Raw genomic sequence first — 12014 nt, forward strand, 5'->3', positions numbered from 1 at the left:
GAGACAACTAAGGATACATCACTTGTAGGAGAATTCGCATGTGTGATTCTTTTTATACGTTTTAATTACTTTTAAAATTTGGTTAGACTTAATGTAAATTATAAAGCTTTTAATACTATGGTTGGTGTTGTCTTTTAACTTTTGTTATGAGATAGGGATGAGATTTAGAACCGGAAAACCGGACCGGAACCGGAATTGGAACCGTTAGAACCGGAATATATAGAAGCGGTTCCGGTTCCGGGTTTAAAAATTGGCTTTATCCGGATTCCGGGTAATCCGGGTTTGGGTCCATCGGGTCCGGGTAAACCGGGTCTAAAAACCGGAACCGGTGTTAGGAACCGGAACCACTTTTAGGGCCGGAACTGGTTTTTGTGAAACGTTTAAAAGATGCATATCTTATTCATTTCAACTCCGATTGACATGCGATTTTTTTCCAACATGTAGTTTAGAGTTTGTACAAGATTTTAGACTATAAATTTGCCATTTTTAGTTTTATATTCATTGACTTGCAGTCCCCCACTGTCGAGATATCAAAGCTGGAAGTTTTTAGTTTTTCAGTTTTTTTGTATTCGGTGAAAGTTTTAAAACATGCATATCTAATTCGTTTGAAATCGGATTGACATGTTGTTTTTTCCAACTTGTAGTTTACAGTTTGAACATTAGTTTAGACTATAATTTTGTCATTTTTGGTTTAATATTCAATGATTTACAGTCCTCTGAAGTCGGGATATCAAAACTGAAAATTTTCAACTTTTCAGCTATTTGTTTTTGTACTTTGTATTCTGTGAAAATGTTAACACATGCATATATCATTCATTTAAAGTCGGATTGACATATGGTTTTGTCCAGAGTGTATTTTAGAGTTTCTACATGATTTTAGACTATAATTTTGTTAATTTTTGTTTCATATTCAATAAGTTACAGTCCCCCAAAGTCGGGATATCAGTATGAAAATTTTCAAAGTTCAACATACTAAGTAGTAAGTAATTACAAAAAAATTCCGGTTTATCCGGGTTTTCCGGTTCTAGACTCACTTTATCCGGTTCCAACCTACCCACTTTGATGTTTCTGGGTTTTCCGGTTCTAGACCCACTTTACCCGGTACCGTACCCGGAACCGAACCGGAACCGGTTCCTATATACCGGTCTGGTTTTCGGTTCTAAAAAATCCCGTTAACCGGTTCCAGGTTTTCCGATTCCGGGTCCATCCGGTCCGAGTTTGGACCCACTTTCATCCCTAAAAACGAGTAATAAAGTTTCCATAAATAGAAGTTTGTTGCTAATATGAGTAAAAAAGTTCGTTGCTCAAATGAGTAAACAGGTTCACTGCTACAAAGAGCAAACAAGTTCGTTGCTAAAAAGAGCAAACAAGTTCGTTGCTACAAAGAACAAACAAGTTCGTTGCTACATAGAGCAAACAAGTTCATTGCTAAGACAAGTAAATAAGTTTCCAGTAATAAAAGTTAGTTGCTATAATTAGAAACAAAGTTTGTATATGTGTAGTGATCAAATCATGAGTTCACAACCCAAGCCTAAGACCGAATGCCCTCTTGAATGCTATGTCTATCGCTATCATAGGGAGAAATAATGGTAAAATGCACTCAAGTGAATCGTACGAGTGAGGAGTTGTCTACCTCCTAATAGTGTTATCCATAATGACCATGGGCTCAAATGACTTAATGAGTTGCGTGAACTGATTCCAGGGACCTAAACGCGATAAGGCCTCATGAATTAACAATAGCATACACATACACAACAAAATATAGCAACCAAGTTTGATATATGTCAAATTAAATACAACTAACAATAAACAGTTTTTGGACATGCTTTTCCATCCCATAACATTTAAAACCGAAAATAGAGGGAGTCATGAATACTCACAATGATACATGAAGGTATTTGTGATGCCTTGAGCTAACTTCCCTCACGTCCTACTATCGATTTCGTACGATAAGGTTACACACTAGTAAGTCTCTAGTCGAAAATTTAACACTGGTATGCTTAATTTCTACAATAGAATTATGCAAATATTGTGTCAAAATTAGGTTTTGTATAAGTTGCAAATACTTTTCTGAAAATTCAAATTTCCATATACCAATTGACTTATTAACATTTGCAAGTGACAACTCGCATTTTGTGTTATTGTTTGAAATGCATTTTAGCACTTTTGGAAGGGCTTTACAAACTAAAAATCAAAAACTAAATCAAATCGGTTCTAAAAATTTCCAAAATTTACATTTCAGTTCTAACTATAATTTGGAACCATCTTGTAATTTTTCATGATTTTTAAATATGTTTAACTATTTTTCCACCATTTAATTCCTTGAAAAAAATCATAAAATCGTGAAAAATAATAAATAGTTCACAAAAATTCCCAATCTTTTTGTAAAACTGTTATACAATGTATATAAACTGGGAAAAATACTCAAATCGATTTTCAAACAACTTAACCCAATTTTATGATTTTTGTGTACTTATTATAGCAAAAATCAAAATAAATAGGAATCAGTTTATAAAATTCTCCAAACATTTTGTGCCACTATTATTTAATATATATATATATATATATATATATATATATATATATATATATATATATATAAGTTGGAAAAAATATTAAAGCTGGTTTTCAAACAGTTTAATTATTTTTCTTTGTTTTATTCATTTAAATAAGCATTAATCCGTGAAAAATTATTAAACAGTAAGTACATCACTAAAATTTTTATTTACAATTAATATGTAATATAAGATATTCTGATGAAGTTTCATAATTTTTGGATAAGTGTACCTATTTTTCATCAATTTAATCCCTCAAACATTCATTAAATCGGGAAAAATAATAAATTGTCTTGGAAAAATCTGAAACGATTTTCATGGAGTCTTTATGACGTCTAGAAGATGAGAAAATTCTGAAATATGGCTTTGGACATTCATAAAAGTATTTTACTATTTATTTCTCTTCAACAAAAATAAATTAGAAATCAAGAGAAAACAACCTTAGAAATGCACACAACTTCATGAAAAGTCTTTTCTCAGTGCACAGGTGATACCCGAAATTTACCAGAAATTATTAACCATCAAAAATATTTTATATGAATTATTTCTCTACTTTCTTTCAAATATTAATAAATCAAGAAAAACGAGCTACTTTCTGAAAATTTCCAGATCATCTTATTTTGTTGTTTGGATTCTGTGAAAAATCGGATTTGAGCAGAAAATAAGTTTTAGTTACTTATTTATGAATAAATCCTTTATAAGCATTCTTAATAATATACTTTGATAATCAAGCCTTTAAGCTTGATGTTCATCACATGCATTCAGATTTGAAGACCATGAATGAACTTATTTTGTTCAAAATGATGTTTCTAAATGAAAAACTTGAATGCATGTGGTTTTGGATCTTTAAAACTTGTAAAACTCAAGTTGATGGATTTGATTTAGGTTTTGATCATTGAATTTCACCTTCTAACAACATGCATGTTGTTTTTGGGTGAAATCCTACCACCATTATCATCAAACTTGATATGCATCAACATGGATGTGAATAATCTCAAAGAAAAGTGTTTATGGAGAAGAAAAATACAAGAAAACTATATATTTTTGAAAGAAAAGTGAACAAAATGTAAGGAAATTGATTTTACGTTGAAGATCAACTTCAAATGATGAATATTCTTCAGTAAATGAGGGATATTTTCTGGAAATTTCATGGGTTTTGGATCTAATTCATAGAGGTAATGAGTGGGGGTTTTAAAGAGAAGAAAAGAGAGATTCTATCTCTCTGGATAACTCATATCTCTCGTCGTCTCTTTAAGATTATACTCCACCAAAATCATCCACCAAAATAAAGAGATGCGTATGAACTCATGAAGAATTAACTGGCTAAATCTTTCCCACAGATTTGGCTTCTATGTTAGTCAACTTTAGAGAGAAGGGAAAGAAAAGTTTTTAGAGATGGAAAGAGAAAGGTGGAGTGAATGGGAAGTGAAAATGATCGACTTTGGAAGGATAAATGAAGGGAGAGAGAGGGATTCTGAATTTTTAAGAGGAGAGAGGATATTTGATTTTTTTTATTAATTTCTTAATTTTATAAAATTTCTTTCAATTTATATAAAATGTTTATTTTATATAAAATTTGTTCATAACTCTTGGATTTTTAGCTTATAAATATAAGGTTAATGTTAATGAATTAAATTAATTTCCTAGATTCTATTTCCAGATTTTAAATATATTAATTTGATATTATAGAGTTTATAAAAACTTTTATGGGATTTTAATATAAAACTTCATAAATTTAAGTTTTTATGACTTTTAGGGTTTTAAGGAATTTTATAAATGTTTGGATATCAAAATAAATTGAATCTTTGAGACATCACATTGTTTTTGGGTTTCCGAACTCTTATTCAAATTAGAAATAATGTTTGTAATTAATGTTTATTGGTTTATTGGCATTCTGTGTAGTGGTTCTGAGATTCAAGTGAAATTGATGAATGAAATATACTAGTCGCAGTTTCAACTTTGACTTAAGTTTCTATGAGACTTTGACCTAATTTCTACTTCTAGGTCAAGTGCATGATGTGTCTACACGATTCATGCAAAGATGTTCAATTCAAGGAATGACCTGAATATGGATAGTCATTACAGTTAAGTAGTTGTAGAATTCACATACCAATGTGAATTCCCGTAGCTCCTAGTTACAAAGTCTAGTATGTGTCATGCCTATATGTGCAACTGAGTTTATTCAAATATATAATTGTCTCAATTTTTTACGGTTGTCACAGTCTCCCCCGGTTGAAAGAATTTTGTCCCGAAATTCAATTTGTGACGTATTCTAGAACTCAGCCGAATACAATTGTATAGTTGGAGAGGTGGTGACTTGAAGAGCTCTTTGATTATTTTGAGTTTATTTCTCATGGGAAGAGCCCAACTTTTTAACTATAATGAAATGAGTGTTTCTCTAATTCGAGTTCTACAGTCTAAATTGTGGGAAATTTGGTTCATGGAATCATGATCCAACCATGGCGACCTAGACGAAAAAGATTATCTAATTAGATTTTATCTAAATTAAGAGAGCGCTATAAGTTTTGATGAAGCACCAACTGCATTGAGCGTTAAGTCCGCATTGATCCTTAAGTCGCGTTCTAAATCAACACTAAGTGTAAATTTGGCGCCTAATAAATAAGAGATTAGGAACAATTTGTTCACTTCCAGGTTGGCTACTAAATCTGGAAAAAGATAAATTCCGAAATAAGAAAGGGTAGCACGAATGAAAGAGAAGCGAACGAGGGTAGGTTCCTTAAGATACGTACTAAGGGTAGGCAATGAAGTTTTGGTACATCTCAAATGTAAAGGCTATTTAAGTCCCGTCTACCAAAGAAATTACGAAATGGCCAAATATTTCTGAAGCTATATTTACTACTACCGTTACTCTCTCTACAATAAAATCATATTCGAAGAATATATATATATATATATATATATATATATATATATATATATATATATATATATATACTTATAAAGGATGCATTTTTTCTTGCACCATATTCATTTGAAACCCCCCAAAACATTTTTCCTAAAACCTCATTCATTTGAAACTCCCAAGACTATTCAACTTATATTATTTAATTTATGATTAATTGAAATGTTGTGATTTGTAACTTCAAAAACTCTTCAAATCATGCTATTTAATTGATATGTTAAATGAAATATTTAGTCTATGTAAGAACATTGTAGCTTGCATATTGCATATATGTCAACACAAAATGATAGATTATATTGGTGGAGTTTGAAGAGTTTGAAGAGTTATACGATTGGTTCCATGGATGTAAGAGAACCATTGCAACTTTTCTAAATGTAAATGCAAGTAAATGCAAATTTGGTACATGTAAAGTATTATAGATTAACCAAGCTTCAAATTTGGTTATATGTGTAAAGGTATACTTGAGACAATTTTTTTAACTTTATGTGTTATGGATTTTTTTTATAATCATAAGATGATGAAGTGAGACTAATAATTACTTCTCATGAGCTTTTGATAAATCAATCTTTAAGTTATTTATCAGTTAGAGCAATTAACTTTGTTAACATGTATGTATTTTTATGTTGTCTTTCTCTTTTATGTTAAGACAATCTATTTTTCGGTCCAAGAGAACATTATTCAACATGTATTTTATGTTATTAGTTATATATTATGTTAGTTTCTATCGTTTATTATGGTGGAAATAACATCGATGGAACTTTTGATAATTGATTTTGATAAAAAAAAAAAAAAAAGAGTTTGCATTTATTATTCCAAAATGTTAGTGATAGTGATGAATTAGAACGAATGATTTTAAATATGATATGGATTTATTGTTGAAAACCAATGATTATTTATGTGTTATAAAAATACATTCATTATGTTTTCGCAAAATTTATATGTATGTATCCATTTTTTAAATGTTTTTTATAGTAATAAAAATAAATATTCTATTATATCTTATTACATTAATCAATTTCCTTTTTCTTATTCGTTCTTCACCTTAAAGTTAAAGTAAAACTAAAGAAAATATGAATACTTTTATAAGAAAATATAAGTGATAAAAATATACTTTACATGTCACACTTCCCACTCCATAACTCACTCTTAACATGTTTTTTTTTTTAATTTTTTTTTGAAGATTGGTCTTAGTACTTTACAATCATCACTATAACTTTCAATTTCAAATCACTATTTTACTTGAACCATTCATTCTATTCCAATGGTTATTTAAAATGAGTTGAAAAAATGAGTTTTGTCGTATCAACGGTTATTTCAACACAATATTTTTATAACAATGTTTTTATATATCAAATGTATGTTGATTTCTAAATATTCTTTTTGAATGATGTATAAGTGCTTAATAAGTTTTGTTTGATGTAAATGTTATACTAAATGTTGTAATGTTTTTATATTGTTAAAAGTTGTAGTAATTTTCCATATTATTCTATTATTTTTTCATTCTACTTTTTTATTTGATATATATAGAAATCAACATACGTTTGATATACAATTTACACAACATGAAACGGTCTATAAAATCATCAATTAATAGTAGAAATAACCAATGATATAAACTTATTACAACTAATAAAACTAATAGGTTAACTATATGTGTTATTTTGCTACTGACATTGATTTTTGCATTTATAAATACTAAATCACAATTTATAAAATTTTATTATTTTAATTAAATAATTATATTCGCGTGCAACGCGTGAGGATTCGTCTAGTATATATATACTAGTAGGATACATGCGCGATGCAGCAGACGATGTATAGTTTCATTCCGGCGATTGTTTTTTCCTTCCACAAACAACAAATAGTTTGATTTCGATTTATGTTGGACTCTCTCTACCTTCTTTTTACGGACCAATATTTTTTGCCAGGTCTTTTTTCATGTTTTATTTGAGCCAATCTCACTCAATTATATTAATTAATTTTTTGTTAAATTATACTAAAATTTTATCAATTAGAACTTCGACTTATATTTAACTTTATTTATGTTGTCATATACCATTAAATTAAAAAATTAGAATTTTATTTTAAACGTTTACTTATCATGGAATTTTAATTGATATTTTGATTAATTCTAATAACTTGTTAAAGTTTAAATAAAAATCAAGATATAAGTATATAGTATTACGAAATTTCGGACTTTTGAATTGAACTCACTTTATAAATTAAATTATAATATATATAATTTAAGAATAAACAAACCTACAATAAGAACATAAATAATTCTAAATAAAATAATGTAGAATAATTTAGAATTGCTTAAGATCGGAATCAAAACAATCATATGCTATATTTCTAGACCTGCCGTACAAACACAAATAATAATCTAGTTTCATAATTTATGTTTTGGGATATTCTTGACGTTTTAGATTTTCTTTTTTTCCTAGGAAAAAATTGTTGATTATTATTTTTACACTCCACTCTCTAAACACTTCACACTATACAAGCTATTTTGACTTCTTTAACCTTTTTAAAGGAATGTTTGACCAATTTTTACTGCCTTTTTGACTATACTTCAGAACAATTTTCAAGAAAATTATCCCCGTTTTCCATATTTAATTTTCTATTTTTCAAGATGAAAACACAAAAAACCATAACTAATTAATCTATACATTGTCTATAAGATTGTTTACTTAATCAGTAAACTTAATACAAAAAATCAATAAACTTAATACAAACCGCTGGAAAACAAAACATGTTCGCCGGAAAATAGTTGCCGAAGTCGTTCATCGGAAAACGGTAAGTTCTCTCTTTCCAACTTCGTATCTTCATTTATATGCTGTTCGCGAGTCTTCCATCTAATGGCGGTGGCGGTAGTAAAATCACCGGTTGTGTTGTTCGCCGGAGGCTGCGACAGAAAAAATCGGCTTGCTGGCAGTAGTGTTCCATCAAGAGAGAGACGGGAACGTGCTAAAAAACCGGATTGCTCCGATAGAAAAAAAAAACGATGAAACGCATGATTGCATTTTAGCAAAATTCGGTCTTTTTCTCCTTCCTCGACTTTAGATAGACAAACCGAACTTTCCAAATTGTCTTTGAAGTCTTTTGCCTCAAATTGTATGAGAACATGGTTGCCGGCGTAAAAGGAATTCGTTAAGCTATGTATATAATGATTTAAGTGCTAGGGTTTTTTTTTAATATATATACATGGAACAAATAGATTATTATTGGACTAACTCATGGGCTGAATTTGGACTAAATTTTAGGTTATAATATTCCGAATTTTTTCTGGGATAGAAAATTCTATTAATTCCTAATCATTTATTTTTATTTTTTTTCAAAATAGATTATTAATAATATATATTTTTTTAATAAAATTTAGGTTATTAATCAGCATTTTTAATTTGTTTTTTTTATTTTTGTAGGAAAAAATGGAGAATATTTCGGAATTTTCAACCGACCAAGTATATCTCTAATCTTATTATTTACTTATGTGTAATTAATTAATGTATTTTATTGATTTTATTAACATGACTTTTTTTCTCAATTGTTAGGTCTTTAGATCTCGTGGAGATTTAATGACTTGGGTGCAAAATGTCGCACGTTCACAAGGTTATGTTATCGTCACTAAACGATCAAAGGCAATAACTAAGAACTTCATTTCTAAAATAGAACTTGGTTGTGATCGTGGTGGCATAGCCAGAAATAAAGATGCGCAAACAAAAAAAATTAATTGTCCATTCGAATTGGTAGGAAAGTATTTGAAGGCACATGATGGTTGGAAGTTAAGGGTCGTACGTGACGAACACAATCACGAACCATCAATGTACATGGAGGGTCATCCTTTTGCAATGCGTTTGTCGGATAAAGAAACTCGTTTGGTGCAAAGTTTGATAGAGTTGGATGTGAAACCACGAAATATTTTGCCAACACTAAAAGCGCAAAATCAAAATAATGTGTCTTCATTGAGAACTATATATAATTTTGTCTAGAAGTTGGGGAGATCTCGGCGAGAAGGTAGAACCCCGATACAGAATGTTATGCACATTTTGCAAACTAAAGGGTACAACTTACAGTATCGTGTAAACACGATTACTAACGAGTTAGAAGATCTATTTTTTATTCATCCAACATCATTAAAGATGTGGCAAGCATTTCCGTATGTGGTGTTGATGGATGCTACATATAAAACAAACAAGTATAATCTTCCTTTTCTAGAAATTGTTGGTGTCACTTCTACAAACAAGACGTTTTCCATAGCCTTTGCATTCATGCATAATGAAAAAACGAGCAACTATATATGGGCATTGACTTGTTTGAAATTGACGATTAACGATTCCTTTTGTCCTCGTGTTATCGTCACTGATAGAGACTTGGCATTGATGAAAGCATGCGGAGATGTTTTTCCACAAAGTAATCATTTACTTTGTAGGTGGCATATATTCAACGATATAACAAAGCATTGCAGACAACGAATCAAACCACAAAAGACTTGGAATTCTTTTCATCTAAAGTGGACGAAATTAGTCGAATCTCCAACACTAAATGCATACATGCAAACTTATGCAGACCTTCAAACATTATTGTTCGAACATGCAGGTATTATTCTTATATTTGTTGAAGTCTTAATTTGATTAACAATTATTATTATATCATTCAAACTAATTTGTTTTTTCTTCTTCACATTTTAGATGTTTTTGATTATCTTTATACTGTTTGGTTGGGGAAGTATGCTGAAAGATTTGTATCGTTGTGGACTGACAAACATGTCAATTTTGGAAATTCAACAACAAACAGAGTCGAGAGCCAACACGCCAAGCTGAAAAAACACCTGGAATCTGCGAAATGTGATTTGGACAAATTCATACATGTTATTGAAAAGGTTGTACAATCACAAGAAACCGCTATCAAAGAAACTTTCACACGTTGCATAATCACTTATATGCCAAGGTTTAAGGATCGGATATTCGAAGTACTACGATAACGTGTTTCAATGCATGCTATGGATAAAATCTTGGAAGAGCTTCATCGGTCAAAAAGATTTGTACCAACTCCTGAGAATTGTGGATGTCAATTGCGGACATGTTTTGGATTACCATGTGCTCACGAACTTGTGATCTATATCTGTGGGATATGGTGATCTTAATGTTGATCATCGTATGCAAAGGTTTAAAGAAATATACAACAATCAACCAGATCATATCAAATACAACTATTTAAGGAGAATGGAGGAGATAACAGATCCATCAACAAATTTGATCAATGAACCTTCGGTTAAGAAAAATAACCGTGGACGCCCAAAAATAAAGCGTGTCCAACATCAAAGTCAAGCACCTCACATATACAGTTGTTCAGAATTAAACCAGGAGCCACCATGGTATAGTTCATCCTTCATGGACTTGAACGATGATCCGGCCAGACATAGTTCATTCGTCATGGGTTCGTACGAGGAACCAATAGGCCAATGTTCATACAACATAAACTTAAAAGAGGAACCAATAGGTCAATGTTCATACAACATAGACTTAAACGAGGAACCAATAGGGCAGTGTTCATACCAGACAGACATGAACGAGGATCCGATAGGCCAATGTTCATACAAGATTAACTTAAACGAGGAACCACCATTGGGACATAATTCATTGTTGGATGAAATTCCATCTATATTTCATCCATACATCACACATATACAAAATGTATTGGGTGATGGAAATTGTGGTTTTCGATCAGTAGCCGTTTGTCTTGGATATGGTGAAGATCAGTGGCTTTACATTCGTCAACAATTGTTAGACGAGTTATTGAATTCATATGACGACTATACAAGAGTTTTCGTTGGATGCGATGAAGTAGTTACTTCATTGTCTTTCTTTACGAAGAATGAGTCAGCATCAACAGAACATTGGATGCTTATGCCTGAGACAGGCATCTTGATAGCCAACAGGTTTGGTGTGATCGTTCAGTTTTTGACCACTGAAGGCCCCGTAACTTTTTTTCCTCTTTGGAGAGGTCCTAGAGAGTTTCAAAATCATCGGGTCCTTACATTTGCACTTGTGTACACCAATCATTATGTGATGGTACAATTGGAAGGAGAGTACCCAATGCCTCCCATTGCGGCATTGTGGATCCGCAACAAAGCCCCGTCAGCAACCGAATGACAAACTATGTATAAGTCACGGCTAGAATTTTATAAGCATCTGAAACCTACTGAAAGATCTTTTATGACTATAAATGATTAGTTGTTGCTTATTTTTGTATCAAATTTTTGCTATGTAATATTTGAAATTTAAAAGAAAAAAAAGATTGGTGAGGATTTGTTTAGAATATATTTTTTTTGAAATTTATATCGTTATTATCTTATTTATCTTATAAATCGTATGAATAAATGGTCCAATTTTTTTAAAAAAATAGTTGTATTAACATATGTAAATCACAATAATAAGTTAAAGACTAAAACATGTTACTGTAAATTAATACGACGTACATAGAAAAAGAAAAGTCATATTTGTTACTATTTATTTATAAACTATTATTTAAATAAT

At 30.6% G+C, this 12014-nt stretch overlaps 1 protein-coding gene across 1 annotated transcript in view; it reads left to right on the forward strand.

Annotated features, from left to right (window-relative positions):
- Positions 1-11630, forward strand: part of LOC145131812 (uncharacterized) — an 84963-nt gene extending 73333 nt beyond the window's left edge. Inside the window, exons 2-6 of the mRNA XM_079066461.1 lie at positions 8901-8939; positions 9030-9431; positions 9552-10074; positions 10167-10425; positions 10643-11630. Coding sequence (XP_078922587.1) covers positions 8901-8939; positions 9030-9431; positions 9552-10074; positions 10167-10425; positions 10643-11630 — 2211 coding nt within the window. The remainder of the gene's footprint in view (positions 1-8900; positions 8940-9029; positions 9432-9551; positions 10075-10166; positions 10426-10642) is intronic.
- The last annotated feature ends 384 nt before the right edge of the window (positions 11631-12014 follow it).

The sequence above is a fragment of the Lactuca virosa genome, chromosome 8, assembly GCF_052849685.1.
Source record: "Lactuca virosa cultivar CGN04683 chromosome 8, Lactuca_virosa_CGN04683_v6, whole genome shotgun sequence".
Taxonomy (NCBI): Eukaryota; Viridiplantae; Streptophyta; class Magnoliopsida; order Asterales; family Asteraceae; genus Lactuca; species Lactuca virosa.